A 20,566-nucleotide genomic window follows, 5' to 3' on the forward strand; every position below is an offset into this window, starting at 1 on the left:
GGTGTTTCATTTCTTTTTGTCACATTTCCGGTTTAAGCCCCGCCCACATTCAGTTCTATCCGAATACAGAGACAGATACAGATACTGTATTTTGCGAGAGTAACATATACAGATACAAATTCAGATAATGGCTGTGCGTCACACCCCTAAAATATATATATATATATTGTTGTTGGCAACTCCTTAATAAATGCTTCATATGTGTAAACGTACATTAAGGTACATTTTCCAAGGCTTTTACTGTTAGATAAGTGTTATTAAGCATTTATAACATGTTCTGTAAAATAGCTCACTATTAGGCAGGTATTGCATGAATGTCACCCTTTTAAATCATGTTATTATAACTGCATATCCATGGTTTATAATTTATTCATAAATGACTTATAAGTTAACAATAAACCTCTTTACAAACCCTTAACAAAGGTAATACTATTAATATAAAGTGTTACCAGTATAATTAACATGAACGTGATAATCGTGGCATTCTTACAAAACATGGGTCACTTACTCCCATAGAGCATTTCAAATTATGTAAATAAATCTTTTCAATCAACTTGCATACTTTTTGTATATTAAAATATTTTCTAATACACTTTTTATATATAACATTTTATACTTCTAGATAATGGCTAATTGTCAGTTGTTTTATATTGTCATTGTAGATGATGTTTCATGTGATGAGTAGTTAACACTACATATGCATTTTCAGAATACACAAAACAGTTCCAGATTCACATGCATTAATTTAGCCTTTGTTTTGCAGCAAAATCAGGCACATACACACACACACTCACACACAATGATCACATCCTCACCTCACTGCCCTCTCTTTGATAAATGGTAAATAAGATTTGATGGTAATTGTGGTCTTTGCCTCACACAGTGAGAGGTTGACGGCCCATCGCAACATTCAATTTAAACAGGCGGGTCGTTTGCACATAACGCACAGAGCTGAGCAAGACTAACAATGACTATCATCGTTCAGTTGTGTAATATATTTACAGAAATTGGTTACATGGCATTCATACACTTTTTATTCCAATATCTGAAGTATTTCCTTGCTCTCCTATGGCAACATCAAAGGTCTATAGTAGCTGGAGTTCCCTATCCATTAGCATTCCCATTCATCTCAAAGGCAGTTGCTCAGCTGGCACATGCATCCATGGAAGTATGCAACCTGCATGCTGCCATCTTATTCTGTTTCAGACATTTTTGAGCCAATCACCTGAGTGCACTGGCCAAGAATTGTCGCTTTAGACAGGAATAATCGTCTAAATGACACTTAAAGCGGTCAGTCACAGTTGGCTTTGTCATTACATGCCGTTTAGTGTTGGGGCTATCTGAGATACATTATACCACGTTAAAAGATCGCTGTGGAAAAAATAAAGGTGTGGCAGTGTCTGAGAGCAAGTGCACAGAAAACACAGGGGGAAAAATTGCAACATACAAATCTGAGTACAGACTATTTTACTCGCATTTCTTAGAAAACAAAGCAGAATATAAAGTTCAGTCATGACAACTCTCAGAAAGCTTTAGTGTTAATGTGGGCAGGACGTAATGATATGATACTGGTCTTGGCAGACTAGATCTGCTATGGAGAAAGTACGGAGACACAAGATAACTGGCTACCATATAATAAGTCAGAGAACCAATCAGCTTAATCCATGTGAGCCGATTGGCCAATTGGCAGATAACAAACCTAAGAACCTGTCAGCTTGTGCCACATAGAGTTGTATGGCTGAATTTATCACTGGTCATTTATGCTTGTGGATATCCACTTGTCCACTTGTACGACAACAAATGTTTTACTAGTCGAGCACATTAATCGAGCCAAATTCCACTAGTCGTGATGTCATCACAACACCCCCAAATGGGTGGAACAGAAGAGTCTGAACATATTTTAGTGTAGCTTTGACTACATGTAGCTGCTGACGGTTCCTCCTCCTCTTGCAGCCACTTGCAAAGATGGTTACGGGTGAAAATGGGATCTAGGGTGCAGGATGGGGATGTATTCCATCATGTCAAGGTACTCCAACTTTAAGTGCTTTTTTTAATCACTGACTCACTGATCCCCAACTACTGCTAACTGGTGCTTTTTTATACGATTATGCATATCAGTATTATTTCTGTTATAGTTAAAGGCCATCTTGCATATATTTGAGGTTACTTTTTTAGCATTTGTGTAATCTTTGTCAAAATACATTTCAGCCACTTCGCTCTTTCAGTGCTACGGCCTCCACACCCGCTGGCGAGTTTCTGAAATGTAGAATGACAGTGGAAGAATAATTTATACTCATGAGTAAAGTGATAACTAATTGGACGATTCAGTAATATTCATCAGAAAATGCCACTTTCTGCAAAACCCCAGAATAACTGTTCTCTTAAGTGCATGTAAACATGGTCAAAGTCTTTAAAGAATACAATATATAGAAGCCTCGGCGAAGTCAAATGATTTCCACACAGCAAACTAATGAGGAACTATGCTTATAACCACAGGTTTCTTTTGGAAAACACACCCAATATTAGGTGTTTTGGGGTGTTTTCCAGATGTGTGCAATATGCATCAGACGGTTACATTTAAATGGCTGTCAATTGAGAAACATGCCTTCGGCCTCCAGAATGGTGTTGTTTCAGCATCTTCAATTAGGGGCTAACTGACCATGCAAACCAGCTAAACATTGACTCCCTGTTTAGAACGATCTACATAGGCAGAGACTACACAACTAGCACTCCTCACATGAAGTGCACAAGTGTCTCAAATCACAAACTGAGCTCTAGGTTGGCAGCTCACAAGGTTTTGGAATAGAGCTTTTCCTATCATGCAGTTCTAATATACTTTCTATACGTGCTGATCTTTACATGGTCATTTCTCATAAAGCTGAACCCTGAACTGTTTACCCACTCTAAATAATACAATTTATTGCAAATGAAAATGTTCAGCGGCATATGATTGAATTGAATATATATGAACTGTCAGTGAGGAGCTGTACACACAATCGCTGCTACCTCACTAACTTCCTCTCCAGACCTGAAATGACTGAAGCAAAGCTTGATTATTCCGCTATCAACTTCCCTCGACAGATTCATATCCCACATAATCAATTATGCACAAGAGCAGCTGTGAAAAGCACAAAGAATAAAGCCCCTCTGTCAGTGAAACGGCACTGAAGATCACCCTAACACTACTGTGGTTTGTCCATTTATTTCTTTAGTGGAAAATATCTCACATTTAGTTTTAAGAGAGCACTAACACTATTATTTTTACCTTTCTCATGTGGGAACAACTAAATGAATAGACAACCACTTCATTCATGTACTGCATTACAAAGAATACTAGATTTTTACATTTTCTGAAGAAAATACGAGTGATGTTTGCCTGTGCAAATATAAGGACATTTCTCCCTTATGATTCTGTGATCTTACTTTTTTCCAGATGAAAAAACAAACAAACAAACAAACAAATTTGCATTTATGGCCCCCCACCTGGATATTTTTCTGTCTGAATTAATTGAAATAAAAATGAATGCTGAAGAGCCCAATGTAGAAGTCCTAGAGCAAGTGTGGCCCAGATTCCAGGAAAATGTGCTTCATTATTTATTCAAGCCTCCACCTCCGTCTGTTTGTCAACATCACTTAGAATGATCCGCATCCCTCATCCAAGTTCACGAGCCAATATCACACTTAAGAGTACTACTTGGTTGAAACGCCAACGAAACTACATTTGGTAAGAAAACAAATACATTTTTTACATTGAAACCTGTTTGAGTCAAAAGATCAGCGTTTCTAGTTTAATCCGAAATGCCTTTTTTTTTTTGTTTTGAGTGATATATTGCCAAATGGCACGCTGTTAAACACACTCAACACATTCGTGGACTGTTTAGCTACATTTAAAATATCCTATATTCAAAGTGCATTTTCACATTGATTAATGGATGCTTACAACAACTGGAAAATGTTGCTTTCGGAGGCATTATATGGCGTAAGGATGAAAATAAGGTGCATTTCAAACTGTTCTGAGAGCAGTGCAGACAGACAGCACACTTGAGGTTAAGTCTGTCACTAAATAGGGAGCAAGGGTGCATCCTATAGCTACAGTGCCTTGCGAAAGTATTCGGCCCCCTTGAACTTTTCGACCTTTTGCCACATTTCAGGCTTCAAACATAAAGATATAAAACTGTAATTTTTTGTGAAGAAGCAACAACAAGTGGGACACAATCATGAAGTGGAACGAAATTTATTGGATATTTCAAACTTTTTAACAAATAAAAACTGAAAAATTGAGCGTGCAAAATTATTCAGCCCCTTTACTTTCAGTGCAGCAAACTCTCTCCAGAAGTTCAGTGAGGATCTCTGAATGATCCAATGTTGACCTAAATGACTAATGATGATAAATAGAATCCACCTGTGTGTAATCAAGTCTCCGTATAAATGCACCTGCTCTGTGATAGTCTCAGAGGTCCGTTTAAAGCACAGAGAGCATCATGAAGAACAAGGAACACACCAGGCAGGTCCGCGATACTGTTGTGGAGAAGTTTAAAGCCGGATTTGGATACAGAAAGATCCCAAGCTTTAAACATCCCAAGGAGCACTGTGCAAGCGATAATATTGAAATGGAAGGAGTATCAGACCACTGCAAATCTACCAAGACCCGGCCGTCCCTCTAAACTTTCAGCTCATACAAGGAGAAGACTGATCAGAGATGCAGCCAAGAGGCCCATGATCACTCTGGATGAACTGCAGAGATCTTCAGCTGAGGTGGGAGACTGTCCATAGGACAACAATCAGTCGTATACTGCACAAATGTGGCCTTTATGGAAGAGTGGCAAGAAGAAAGCCATTTCTTAAAGATATCCATAAAAAGTGTCATTTAAAGTTTGCCACAAGCCACCTGGGAGACACACCAAACATGTGGAAGAAGGTGCTCTGGTCAGATGAAACCAAAATCAAACTTTTTGGCAACAATGCAAAACGTTATGTTTGGCGTAAAAGCAACACAGCTCATCACCCTGAACACACCATCCCCACTGTCAAACATGGTGGTGGCAGCATCATGGTTTGGGCCTGCTTTTCTTCAGCAGGGACAGGGAAGATGGTTCAAATTGATGGGAAGATGGATGGAGCCAAATACAGGACCATTCTGGAAGAAAACCTGATGGAGTCTGCAAAAGACCTGAGACTGGGACGGAGATTTGTCTTCCAACAAGACAATGATCCAAACATAAAGCAAAATCTACAATGGAATGGTTCACAAATAAACATATCCAGGTGTTAGAATGGCCAAGTCAAAGTCCAGACCTGAATCCAATCGAGAATCTGTGGAAAGAACTGAAAACTGCTGTTCACAAACGCTCTCCATCCAACCTCACTGAGCTCGAGCTGTTTTGCAAGGAGGAATGGGCAAAAATTTCAGTCTCTTGATGTGCAAAACTGATAGAGACATACCCTAAGCGACTTACAGCTGTAATCGCAGCAAAAGGTGGCGCTACAAAGTATTAACTTAAGGGGGCTGAATAATTTTGCACGCCCAATTTTTCAGTTTTTTATTTGTTAAAAAAGTTTGAAATATCCAATAAATTTCGTTCCACTTTATGATTGTGTCCCACATGTTGTTGATTCTTCACAAAAAATTACAGTTTTATATCTTTATGTTTGAAGCCTGAAATGTGGCAAAAGGTCGAAAAGTTCAAGGGGGCCGAATACTTTCGCAAGGCACTGTATCTATGAAGCTAAGTGCATTCAATCCAAACTTCCCATTTAAAGTTCAGTTTCAGGCTGCAGATGATGTTTGGAACACTCAACATGTTTGGCAGACATGGGACAATGTTAATAAGTAATCAGTTCATAGATTCAGAATTTATTATCCATCGTCAACCGCTTATCCTGTGTACAGGGTCGCGGGGGGCTGGAGCCTATCCCAGCTAACATTGGGCGAAAGGCGGGGGACACCCTGGACAGGTCGCCAGTCCATCGCAGGGCCACACATAGACAGACATACACTCACACTCACCTCCACATCCACACCTAGGGCAATTTTTTTGGAGACACCAATTAACCTAGCCTGCATGTCTTTTGGATGGTGGGAGGAAGCCGGAGTACCCGGAGAGAACCCACGCAGACACGGGGAGAACATGCAAACTCCACACAGAAAGGCCGAGGCAACCAGGCCGTTTGAACCCACGACCTTCTTGCTGTGAGGCGACAGTGCTAACCGCTGCACCAATTAATTATGCAAATTTCTGATTTAATGTCTGTAACATCTCAAAAACATGAATAACCAACACTAATGGAAGCATAATAAACAATTTGATAAAAATAAAAACAAACTGACTTTCTATAGCTTGGTATTATTTAAAATGGTCAACTTGGTCTCACTGTCCACATATGTGGACATAACATTTTAGGAAAGCTATTTGGTCTAAAATGTATTATTAATATTATTATTAGCATTAATTTATTGCATGTTTCTTAGGGGCTTCTAGTTACAAATCAAAAAGGGGAATGGAAAATGCACACATCAGTCATGCAGGGGTCTCGGGAGGTTAAAGATATAGGTATAGATGTAGGTATCTGTAACATTTACCTTGTCTCGTTTTGCCCTTACCTCTTCTTTGCCCATTTTGTCCCTTTTCGTCTTCCGTAAGTTTTACTTTTGTCCCTTGTTTAGCGCCACAGTCCCCTTGTTAGCGTTCATGTTCTCTGTTATTAGTTTCACCTGCACCGCGCCTCTCTGGCTCTCGCCGCTCACAATCACCAGAGTATTAGTTTCACCCGCACTCGTTCCAATCACTATTAGTCGCACCTGCACTGTTCGTTTTCCCCTATATATACGCTGCCCTTTCGCTTCACTCTTGTTGGTTATTGTTTAGTTTACCCCTTCGCTTTGCCAGCTCTAGTGTTCCCCTAGCTTCCCCTGTCTTTTCCTCTCGCTTGTTTCGTTTTGTCATACTCTGATTCCCCGGCTTCGACCTTACGCTCCCCTCGACTACTCTTCTCTGGATTTGCCCCTTTGTACTGTTGCCTGCTTTTTGAATAAAGCTGTTTTACCCCGACATTGTGACTGTCTCAACTTGTGTTCGTTACAGTAACATTAAAGTGTGACGTTTCTGTGCCTATAAAAGGTGTCACCAAACAGAATTTAATTGCTCATAATGAAAATAATTAATGTTTTTGAACAGATTTCCAAAGTCTACCATTTGTCGACCCAACACAGAACCAACAATAGTTTATCATACAAAAGTAAACAGACATGCAACCTATATGAGTCATAACCCCCAAGTTGAGAACTTCGTGCAATTGACCTTTAAAAACATTATTTTGTGGTAATTTTGTTTATCTCGTTAAATACAATGCAATTCTGCACTGTGTTTGGTAAGGTGCTTGGTAACATGATTTTACATTAGCATTTCTAAAACCTTTTTCTGTAAAACATTTTTTTTTTTACATAAATAAATAATGTTGGAAACCTGAAGCTTTTTGAAACAAGTATAATTCAAAAGCTGCCAGACATGGTTAAACAGACACAGAAATAACAATTATAGGGCCTTCTCAAATAACACATCATCTCTCTTTCGTAGGAATGATGAATTCTGCGGTCATCCAGGTCTTCCACAGATGAATGGAGTTTATTTAACTTTTAACTGTTTAAAATTAAAAAGAATAAGGATTTCATCCTTCAACAAAACGTATCTACAGTGTTTGGTGGTATATCTGACACGCCACATCTGTCTGTCATAAATTTAATCTCTCTATCACTTGTCACTATCACTTAATTTACATGAGGCCAAATTTCATAATTTAAGCACCCTCAATCTCTAATCAGTTTTAATCAGTCCTCAAATAAAATAAAAATAAAACAATTTCCCTGGTGGAAACAGTATCCAATGTCACAGAGGGCTTTCTGTTATGAATTACACTGCATCATGTACTGTACTTATGTATGACTAATGAATATTTCAAATGAAGCTTGTAAAATGAAATCTACATTGTCTCTATTAGGGGTGGGTATGAACTAAATTGGGTACAATTCTTGGAAATACTTACAAATTAATAAATGAGATGAATAATGCTCAATACTTCAATGTAGGAAGAAGAAGAAGAAGAAGAAGAAGAAATTAAAAACTCTGCTGCTTTCCTGAGTCAATGGCTTTTTTCCACTTGGTTTTCTCAGTCTATGTCTTACAAATAATTTAGGTCAATGGCTATAATTAGCCTGCGGATGGCAGGTGACTTCACATCAATCCCCCAGACATTCTAAAATATTCCACATCAGTGTCTCTTCAAAGAGATGACAAAAAAATCTACCAATTGCTATCCCAGCCATTATTAGCATGTAACAATAGACAAATCACTTTACTAGCACTCTGAAGATAATCTGAACTTTGATTTTAATGCACACCGGATCTATTTCAGACAGAGGTGGCATTTGATTAACCCAGTTTCTGATGTCTTCAGGGATTGTGAAGAATCCTGGCAAGGTATGCATAGCAGATGATTAAGAGTGAATTTTGAGTGTGATGATGGAGGATGGAGACATCTCTTTTTGCAACACAAGCATGTTGATGGGAGTAAAACAGGAGTATGATGTAAAGTTGAAGACAGAAGTTCACATACACTTAGGTCATTAAAGTGGTCATTCTGTGGAGCCCAGACATCTCTGATATTGAGAAAAGGTCAATGGAAATTGGCGTGTGGAATTTGCATGCGTATTGTAGGGTGACCACCTGTCACCGCATTTTGCTTTGTCCCGCCTCCTGCAAGTCATAAGCAGTGTCCCGCATTTTAATTTTGTCTGTATAATTTTTTATCTTTATTATTATTTCGCCATCATTTTATTTAATCGTCCTTTAATTACAAAATCACTATAAAATAAAAAGTTCATAAGAAAACACTGAACATGCGCAGCACAGCCTTTTTTTCTTGCCAGAGCGGGAAAACACTGGAAAAAAAACTGCTACAGAAAAATGGGTCTATCCGGAGCTCCCGAGAAGAAAAAGTGTCTTTGTTCGTATAATAAAGAATTGGAGACAATATATACATGGTTAAAGTTATAGGTGACCTTAAAAAAGGAGAGTGCAGGGTATGCCACCAAAGTTTCACGGACAGCTCTGCTGAAGCATTTCAGTGCCCCAAACATGACAGCTCTGATATCTTTGGCTTTGAGCATTCCTGTCACCAACGCGTTTGTGGTGTTTTCACTGATGACCGCTGCGTGGACAGAGACAAGGAACAGAGCATCTGTGGACCTCATCAAAACTGAACTCCTGGTGAAAGTGAACACCTACACTTGCCAGGAGTTCCACAGTCATAATGAATGAGAAGGCCCTACTCGAAGCAGCCAGATCAGACAAAAAATTTTAATTCAAGATGCACTAAATCTGGTAAGATCGCATTTAATCCTTCTAGTCTTTAATAATGGAATTGATGTGCTTATTTGGAAATGTGCTTTTTAACGATTAGATTATTATTTTCACTTCATTATATTTACATTGAGTAGGTCTGAGCTGTTAAAATGAGTTTGTATTGTAGACCTTATGCCAAACTGAGTGACGTCATTAACGTTTAACATCTCTGCAAAAATACGTCAAATATAAAATTAATATTTATTCACCTAGTACAATAACAGTAAGTTATCTCTCTCACTTGTCCCACAAAATCAGGTCTGCTGACCTGCAACAGAGCAATAGCCAGGTGGTCACCCTATGTATACCCCTGGCTTGTTTCTAAAAAAAAACAAATGTCTGACGCAGGTGTACATTGACGGTTCTTAAACAAACCCTCATAATAAATCTCCAACTGATTGACAAATTCACTTGTGAAATGGATTGCTGTATGCCAATGATTGACTTATGATCAATAATATGGTAATAAACAATACATTGCATTCTAAAGCTACTTTTATATTGTTTTATCAATGATGAACTCTTCTGCTACAAGAATGTAATGCATTTTAATTATCTGAATATTTTTATTATATATATATATATATATATATATATATATATATATATATTATATATATATTTTTTTATATTTATAAGATAACTATGTATAATTATTTCATCATTATATATTGAATTATTGTTATATGAGGGGCTTTCTCAGCAAATATTTGTATATGTGATTAATCGCGATTAATTAATCGGGACACCATTTACATTTATGCATTTGGCAGATGCTTTTATCCAAAGCGACTTACAGTGCAATTATTACAGGGACAATCCCTCGCAGCAACCTGGAGTTAAGTGCCTTGCTCAAGGACACAATGGTGGTGGCTGTGGGGCTCGAAACAGCGTCCTTCTGATTACCAGATTACCAGTTATGTGCTTAGACCACTACATTGACAGCCCTAATATATATATATATATAATTTTATAATAAGTTTAATTTCCTCTAAAAGAGTCTTCTATTTTTTCCTCTCCGCTTCGCACGGCCACTATCGCTGCCTCTCGTGTTGGGCACTGCCTTCGCAGGGACAGCACTTGTGGATGGATCATGCTCTCATTGCGAGGGCAGGATTCTGGCAACTTTGCGGTCGCGGCTTTCTCTCATAAGAAAGAAAGCCACTCCAGCAGCTCCCCGACTTGGTCCTTCTACTCACTGGTATGAGGTGGGGTCGGTTAGCACTGGGGGCGATTTGGGGATTTCAATTGGAGCTTCTCCACCGGGAAACCCCCCACGGATCTTCCATTCCACAGCACGCTTGTTTGTCCCAGCGAGTTCGCGATGGGACTGCCGGCTCGTCTCAGGGCGAGTTCGCAGTCCTTATACTACTGATGGGGGTAGTCATTTGCTGCGCTGGCTATGAGGCACAGAGAGGTCTACCTGTCTCGCACCGCTAGTCCACATAACTCGGTTCAGCTCTTGTGGCGTTTTCCATTGGGACCCCTAGTGTCAACTCATCTACACAACGTTGAGTGAGTGACAGATAGGGAACGTCTCGGTTACTGACATAACCTCCGCTCCCTGATGGAGGGAACAAGACGTTGTGTCCCTCCTGCCACAACGCTGAACCGACCGCTGAAATGGCTGGGTCTTTGGCTCGGCTCCTCAGTGCAATACCTGATGTGTGTTTGCAGCGTCACTCCTTTTATACCCATTTGTCCGGGGGAGTGGCATGCAAATTCCACACGCCAATTTCCATTGGCCTTATCTCAAGATCAGAGATGTCTGGGCTCCGCAGGAGCGACCCTTATTGTCAACTCATCGACACAACGTCTCGTTCCCTCCATCAGGGAATGGAGGTTACGTCAGTAACAGAGACATTTGCAAGTGTACATGGGGACAAAGATCTTACTTTATTGAGAAATGTCCTCTGGTCTAATGAAACAAATATTGAACTGTTTGGCCATAATGACCATTGTTATGTTTGGAGGAAAAGGGTGAGGCTTGCAAGCCAAAGATCACCATCCCAACCATGAAGCATGGGGGTGGCAGCACCTGTGCTTTGCTGCAGGAGGGGTGGGGGTGGCAGCACCTGTGCTTTGCTGCAGGAGGGACTGGTGCACTTCACAAAATAGATGGCATCATGTGGAAGGAAAAATATGTGGATATATTGAAGCAACATCTAATGACAACAGCCAGGAAGTTAAAGCTCAGTCAATGGACAATGACCCCAAGCATACTGTACATCCAAAGTTGTGTCAAAATGGCTTAAGGACAAAAAAGTAAAGGTATTGGAGTGGCCATCACAAAGCCCTGACCTCAATCCAATAGAACATTTGTGGGCATAATTGACAAAGCATGTGCGAGCAAGGAGGCCTACAAACCTGACTCAGTTACACCAGTTCTGTCTGGAGGAATGGGACAAAATTCCATATAAAATAAATCATTCTCTCTCCTATTATTCTGACATTTTATTTTCACTTAAAATAAAGTAGTGATCCTAACTGACCTAAGACAGGAAGTGTTTTTTTTTTCTCAATTAAATGTCAGGAATTGTGGAAAACTGAGTTTAAATGTATTTGGCAAAGGTATATGTACATTTCTGATTTCAACTGCAGCTAAGTAGCAATAGTTCCTGGATCAACCTCCTCTGTTGGTCCTGGAGTAAAGTTCCTATCATACAATCATAGGTCTAACTCTATGTTACCCTTAAAATCTGAAAAAAAGTATTGGTTGATCAAAATGTTCAATCCCTTATACTAAGCCTAATCCAAATCCCTAAATCTACCCATTAAAATGTAGCCAAATATGTTGATAGAAAGATTTCCAGCAACATGTTCTACTTGGGTAAATCATGGTGACTGTGATTTTGCCATGTAAAATGTCTTCATTGGCCAACATCCTTTCAGTCCAGAAACAACATTCCACTGAAACTCAGAACTTTGGGTAAAGTTTGGGCTTGAACTTGGATCTTGATCCAAGAACATACTCTAATTGGGTACATTCCACTCAAAATTCAGTTTTGAGTGGAACGGAGAGGAAAACCTGCCATAAAGAAACATTGAGATAATGTTGGATAGACCTCCAAACACTTCCAGTATCTCCTGAATAAGATCCAAATATATCAGCTGTACACAACTATTCTCAGAAAATACCTGTAGTTTTAGACAGTGCTACAAAAATCCTTGCTAAAGCTCTCACCTCTATTATCCATACTATGTTTATGGTTGGCCTCTCCCTTCCCCAGGCTGTCCACGCTGTGTGTGCCCTCACTGCAAAAATCATCATCCAGATGTGCTTGCCCATCCAGCAGCTGTCCGGGTTGCTCATCATCATCGCAGTCGCAGTCATCGAGAATGGGTGTCTCACGGATGGGCATGCCTATGACGGAGCTGTGCTGGAGGGGTCTGGTGCCACGAAAACTGTCCCTGCTTTGCGGAGGGCCCAGGAGAACGGAGGGAATATAGTGGATTTCATGCGTGGCCTCAGTACTTGCACTCTTCTGAGGGGCACGGCGACGCCTGCACCAGTGCTGGCGGGTGAAGAGTACCAGTGTGAAGAGCAAAATCAGAAGAAGAAGAGCAATCAGACCACCCTAAAAGACAAGACAGAGATGTCAATACTTGATGTCCAAGTTCAAAAGTCCAGAAAAAACAATTGTAAACTACATTGAAACAATAACAGTTCAAATGAGTCTGGAGACAGTCAGAAAGAAAATGTGCAAAAACTATACCTTTAAAGGTAGCCTCAAAGTTACACCCACTGTACCCTCTTTACACTTAAAAGGTGCACTCAGTAACTTTTGTCTATGTGTCATCTTGAACTTACACTGACACCTAGGGGCTTGGGTGCAGCATATTTTAAAATCAATAGTTTTCAGTTTCAGATGCCATTGTAGCTATTTAGTATTCGTAGTCAGCCATGATTACTTTAATCAGTGACGGAAAATGTCAAATAACAGGACGGTTACTGAGATTAAGCCAGTAGTATATGGCTGGTCATGTGATTCTAACATGGCAGAACCTCTCCATGTAGAATAAATAAAACTTATAAAACTGATTTTATAAGGTTAATGATATGACTGGAGTCTTCATTTTAGTGTGAGTGGTCATGATTTCCAACATATGTTTCAAAATTATAGTCTTTAGGAAAATTACAGTCTTAATGTCTTTTAACATTTAGGGATAGATTATAAAAACAAAGATACAAGTACATTCATATAAAGGGTACAGTTGGTGTTGCTATGAGAATATTGCTGCAGTTTTTGCATTTTATTTTCTGACAGTAAAAAAGTAAATAAGCCACTTGATGAAAAATGAAGGGAATATCACAATCACAACATTGGAAAAAGAAGTGGTGGTTTGTATTTGTCAAAACAAAATTCATTTTTAAAGCGCAACCTTAACCCCAATCCTAACCCTAACCCAACCTGATAGGTTAACAATAATATTGTTTAAGCCACAACCCAAGCCCTAACCCATCTGAGTGGTTGATAGGGCTGTTGTTCCAGAACCAAAAAGGATATTGATCCAAGAACAAGTCTTACCTAATGAAATCATAGTAAACAAAAGTCCTGCCTTTTAAATAAATGAGCAGGTTTTAAATAAATACCTCTGTTCTTACTTTAAATGGTGTTGGCGCATTAGCTGGACCAAATTGGTTCCTTTGATACCCATTTTCTTCAACATTACTGCTGATTTGACATATTATTGAAACATGAGCTTGGCATACACTATTGGAAACTTCGTCTTTACCCCATTCATGCAAATAGGAGCTGCACTTGCATGACTACAAAGTAGCAGCCTTTGACAGATACGGCCCTTACAAAGATGACTGCCAAACAAATTGATCTGTTTAAAAAGGACTTTGCTAAGTCTTCCTTGACATATGTTGCATGATGTAGCAAAGAATTAACCATGAATTTGGGAATATTAAATGATGCATATCCATAGACTTCAAACATTGTATTTTTTTCTCAGAATCTTGTTAGGTGCCACTGAGCTTTTCTTGTAACTTCACCAGCTCAAGTGTCTGGCCTAAAGGCGCAGCACCCATAAAACAGCTAAAGATATCATGGTTTGTCTTATTTCATGGCATGTCAGGGACATCAAAGAGCGCTTCTCTCGTGAGCCGTTTGTGTGTAATGCTCTTAAATCTGCTATTGTATTGAAGAGGGAGGAGAGGAGGACTGAGCTGACAGATACGGCGAGCAACATACTGATTTTAATTACATTGGAACATTATTTGAAACAATGGAACCAAATTTGACTTGATTCTGCTTTCTGCTCTGTATCATGCACTTTTATGAGACTTTCTCTCAAACGGAAAGCCAAGCAGTGTTTCTATATGTTATCAAACATTCAACCCAGGGATAAAACTGTATTGCTTGTAGGTTCCTCATTTCATCCATAGAGGCCTTTAGCACTGGAGTACTACTTTGTTTAAATTTTTGTCTCAGGTGTAAAATGACACAGGAGAAATTTATTTGATACTGACATATCAAAAGAGTATAGAGCTATACAATATATATATATATATGGACACACAGCTCAGATAATGTGGTCTTCATGAGAACATTTTGAGCTCATTTTGAAATCTCTGATTTTATAGCAGACGTAATTATCTTGGCAAATCTGAGCAACGTTTGGGACATTGTTGAGACAGTCTCTAGAGGATGCACATCAGAATGTTGGGTCTTTTTCTTGAGAAAAAACAAATGAGTAGCAGGAGACTCAAGGAAAATGTCTTCATTTGCTCGCCATTTAGGACACCCATCGCCCACACTAATCCGTTTAAGTTTGAAAACACTGTAGGCAGTTATGGAGAGCATTTTCAAAATGAGCGAGTCTCAATCTTCAGTGCATTTGAGTAAATATACTAAAATCAATGTGTGGACATAGCCAAATCTCACTGGTGTCTAGGAGAAACGCTGAGATATTAAAGAGGTCTCATTTGCAATATATCTTTTCTATGGGAATGCACTCTACTTTAATTCAACTATGCAGCTGATCAAAGCAGAACAAAGGAAGAAAATGAGGATCAGACATTGACCAACTCAAGGTGGATATTCAACAACATATGATGAAATATGTAGCTTTATAACAAATACTGATCTGCAAATTTCATCCTGAATTTATTCACTGATTCATTGAGTTGATTCAAAATTAGTGCTGGATGTTATGCAAATGCCTAGGAACCTCTGAGGTTCAAAAAAAAAACATCTTTTTATCAAGTCTTGCCAATGTCTAACACAGCATCCAAAGGTTAAAATCTGTGATCTATACCTTCCTCTATCCCCTTCAACCTCTCTATGCAGTACTATATAAAATGACTGGAGTGCTGTTATTAATCTCTGAATTAAATAATTCCATCTTCATGAGGAAAAACAAACCCCTCTCAAATTACAGCTCATGCACTGCCGGTTGTCCATAAATCATAGATAGATGCGGTAGATGGGCATTTTTTTAAATGGGAACAATGCAGCCCCGAGTGAATGTGTCCATTAATCTCTAGCAGCAGCATAGCTACTGAAAGTAAACTTCCCTCAAAATTAAATGCAGAAAAATGAGAGAGGCTGAGACATTCTTTAAACTTTCAAGCACTCATGGGAGTCTCTGCATTCACTGTCTGTTGTATTAAGCTTTAAAACAATAGGTTGGCAAATGTTAAGAATGGAAATTGAATTGCTACAGCTGGATAAGAAGAATCAGGTTGTGAAGAAAAAGGGTTTCTGCACCTCTCAATAATAAAAAAAGTAGAAACATTACAAAAATGGGCAAACGGTATTGCGCATTACCCTTTACCAACCAACTGCCACATAAATTACTGTAAGTAATATTAAGATTTGCAAGCATCAGGACACAATTATTGATGTTCATATTCTTAAATCGCATCACCCAAGCAAACATCTGGCTAGACAGCAGACATCAAATCTCTACAGACATACAGTATCAAAACATGACAATATGAATAGAATGCAGTATAATATCAGCCTTTACAAGGTTCAAATTACATAGCATACCTGCTTTATTAAATTACTGAATAATATTTCAGACTTTGCCTCCAAAGTTGTATTTACCATGCACATTTTGTTTAGAAATTAAATAAAGATATTATCTTGCAGCTGTGGTGCAATATTAGTGGTGCTTGCTAAGCCAAGTATCACTATTAGTATTGCTTACACGATTTGAAAAAAACCCTTACCCTAAATATTTACCCTTATGTTGTGTTTTGGTCAATTTGACACGGATGACATATTAACAAATATATGATTTTACAAAAAACGTTCTGCATTTTTACATTTTCAAAAAAACATAGTTTAGTATGTTTTCTAAGTGATGGCGAATCTAGAAATGTCCTCATAAACCACATTTATAGCCACATTTTCTTATGAATGTTTTTGGGATTTACGAATTGTTCAGAAAAAAAGGGGGTAACTCTTCACATTAATGTTCCCGTTGTTAATGGTTTTATAAATGGGTTTGTTAATTACTAATAATGAATTTACAAATGCTATGAAAATGTACCATAATATAAAGTGGACACATATGAAGCATTTTTTAATGTACAGTATGGTTCCATATCGTTTAACGATCGTCAGGTTGTATTAAATGATATGTGCTGTGAATGAGCATGAAGACATGTATGTGCATTGTGACATGCAGTAAATCACAAATTAGAGCATTTTATGTTGTTGGTTTGTATAAGTCAAGTGTATTTATTATGCATTTATAACATGTTAGTTAAAATGATCACTGTTAGGGAAGTATTGCATGGAAGTCACACTTTTAATTCATCTTCATGGTCTGATCAAATACTCTGTTATCAGGTCTAGCCAATGTCTAGCACGACATCCAAATGCTAAAATTTGTGATCTACACCTTCCTCTATCCTCCTCTACCTCTCCCTGTGGTACCATTTAACATTACTAGAGTGCTCTTATTAATCTCTGAATTTAGAATGACCTCTGAAATTACAACTCATGCACTGCCGCTTGTCCATAAACCAAAGTGCAGTAGATGGGCATTTTCTATTTGGATAGTATTACATGAAAGTCACCTCATTTAAATTATTTATTATGTATTATTAAATGACATATTAGTCATCTTTATAAACCCTGAACAAAGAGGACATTTATGTATTACCAAAATTTGTTTTATACACCAATCTATTTACCAGAGTAAAACTCTATACTGTAGAGTAGATAATGTAAATCACACCTCCAGCAGCAGGTGTACCAGTGCACAGCCAGTGAAAATCATCCTTGTCTTCTGTTCACCTGGTGAACACTGCAGAAAATCCATGCCTTTAGGACAAAACTCCAGGATAAAAACAACACAACATGGGTGAATATCATCCAGCACCTGCTAAGCACTGTTCATGCCATCTGTGCCCAGGCAAACAACTCCCAGAGCTGGCAAAGCCGATGTCGCCATGAGAGGTCCATCCTACATTTATCTCTCTGGCAAAAATCACACGAAACGCACACAGACACCGGCATATAAAACACACCCTGCAAACATAGAAGTACACACAAAGACAGAATTCTGCATGCAGACACTGCGGCATCTGCTCAATCTGGATACCCTGGGGTGTAAAGATGTGGGATGGGGAGTGTTGTTACCCGCAGGGAACTCTGGGCGGCTCTGACGTGTGAGCGGGCTTATTAGAGTCGGAGTGGACTCCTGCGCCGAGAGCTGTGTGCTGACGTCTCCTTGCACAGTGTGATGTTTAAGTGCCATGTGTTGTGCCAGCTGCCTCCTCCCACTTCAATCCAAGCACAGATCAGAGAGTCTGATACCCTGCCTGCCATCCCCGTCACATTCTCCTGTCTTCTTGTCTTTCTCTGTATTGTTCGCTCCCAGGAGAACATTCTTTTTGACCATAGAAGCTGTTGTATGTACACTTAGAGTGAGACATCTGAAGAGAGAGAGAGGTTACACTCTCAGTGGTACCTGCACATTTTGTGTGATTATGGCCTTCAAAAAATTCGAACCTAAAAAAATCTAACCTAACCCTACGATTAGAAAGTAAAAATATTAATTATAAAAAAATTCTATAATGTTAAGCAGCCTGTACTGGACGAGGTGAGGCAGGTTTGGTTTTCAGGCCTGGTTTGCTGTGTATTTTTCCCAGCCTGGTCCCATGAACATTACGTTACCATACATTTTTGCAAAACATGTATGTGCTTCTGTACACGTTTGGCTTCAATGCTTCATTGAAATGTCCAGCAAGGAGCGTCAAAAGCAAGTGAAATGGTGTTGTAATAAGATGTGGTTTTAAAGGGTGAATTTTAGATGGTGGATTTAAAGAATAAAATGTAACACCCTAACCTAAAATTTAACTTAAACCTAACCAATGGTGAATAAAAAACAAAAAAACAAAAACAGACATCCTTACCCTTGACCAACACCTAAACCCAACCAATAGGCTTTGTTCACACAGGCAGAAAAAATCTGATATTTTGGTCTATCTGACTCAAATCTGTTTAGGTTTAAACAGTCTGAACAGGCAAAAAAAAAAAAAAAAAAACTTTTTACAAGCATGATCCAAACCACTTTCGTAGGTTAAAATAAGATTTTTCTCAATGCGTCTCAGTCCGAACGGTCAGATCAGATTTTCATGGGTTTTTGTTTGGTAATTTATTGTGCATGACAGGTTGTTTTGTCAAGAAGACATGTACTGCATTCCAAACAGCTAAAATTAACACACTCTCAAATGAATCATAAGGATACATACGACTTTTCTAAATTTGGCTAATTTGTATGATATCGTATGACTGCACTCGTATAAACTTGGACGACTTTCACTTTAGCTAACATCGCTGGACGTCGTTTCCATCTAATACGTGACAATTACTTGCTTCTTTCGCACACAGCAGCTTCCTATCTTGTTTACACACTCTACTGATCGATTAGGTTTAGATAAGCTGTCCTTATCTTTTTTTTTTTTTTTATAAATGAAAAATAAAGTTCCAATTTGAAATCAAGGTGTCTTGCTTTATTGTGTAGACTTAACTCTAACCCTGCTTAATCTGAAAATTATATATATATATATATATATATATATATATATATCCTACCGGTAGATAATGCACAGATGAAGTAGGTTCTTTGCCAGAGAGATGTTGCCCTTCACAACAGTTGTAAAAACATCTTTCAACAACACACATTTTTTCAACAACACACATTTTTATTGCACTTTTATCCAGTTTCATTTAAAACATTTTTTTAAATAAATGAAAAATAAAGTTCAAAGTTTTAAATCAAGGTGTCTTGCTTTATTGTGTAGACTTAACTCTAACCCTGCTTAACGAAAATTACCCCATACTACCACCTAGCAGCTAGCAGTAATACGGGTGTTTGTCAGTTTCCTATAGAGTTTTTTTTCTGTGATCAACCAACCAATCAAAACTTGGTCGACCAAGACTCTTCTCATCGACTAACGTTTGGTCGACTATTAGGGGGCAACCCTACCCATGACCCAGTCATTTTTGGTGCCATGCTGTACCAGAGCTATAGGAACCTTATAGGAAACAGATGGATTTTAGCTAAAGAAAATTCCACCATTTTTTTCTTATTTCACTGTGAGATCAGTCTGGTCTTTTTAAGCATGTCCTTGACACCTCGCACGTGGAACTTGCATTTACTTCCACATTACACATATTGACAATTGCACTTGATGAAATCGTACGAATTCATACGAACAAAATTGTATGAAATTCTACAAAATAAACTCGTAAATTCTATGAGAGGAATAGGGCAATGTGATGATCACTTCTTAATGGAACGCACCCATGTGTCATGTATATGTTACAGACCAGCCAAAGCAGTGTAAACCTCTAAAATAATCTAGGTATTGGCTTTACTCACACAAAGAGATGCGCTAAGGTAAGGTAACACACATCAGCGGTGAGCCACAACAGCGCGATAAGGTATTGAATGACGCACACGGATACGGAATGCTTCTCTATTCGCTAAAATACAGAACAACTGTCATGTTGATTCTGTTGGTTTCTGTTTTTCATGTCTTTTATTTTGAAACGTTTAGTCCTGTTCATGTCATATGTTTCCCTCCATGTTTACATGTCTTGTTGTCATTGGTTCTTAGTCTTGTTATTGGTTCTTTCATGTAATTGGTGTATGCTTATTGTCTTCTGTTTGTTCATTGGCTTATGTTTCCCCAT

General features: G+C 38.6%; 1 protein-coding gene across 1 annotated transcript in view; it reads right to left on the reverse strand.

The window, feature by feature from the left end:
• The window catches only part of LOC127633152 (astrotactin-2-like), an 875,437-nt gene that overhangs the window by 606,756 nt on the left and 248,115 nt on the right, over positions 1 to 20,566 (reverse strand). Inside the window, exon 3 of the mRNA XM_052112037.1 lies at positions 12,583 to 12,976. Within this exon, the coding sequence (XP_051967997.1) occupies positions 12,583 to 12,976 (394 nt within the window). The remainder of the gene's footprint in view (positions 1 to 12,582; positions 12,977 to 20,566) is intronic.

The sequence above is a fragment of the Xyrauchen texanus genome, chromosome 3 (genome assembly GCF_025860055.1).
Source record: "Xyrauchen texanus isolate HMW12.3.18 chromosome 3, RBS_HiC_50CHRs, whole genome shotgun sequence".
NCBI lineage: Eukaryota > Metazoa > Chordata > Actinopteri > Cypriniformes > Catostomidae > Xyrauchen > Xyrauchen texanus.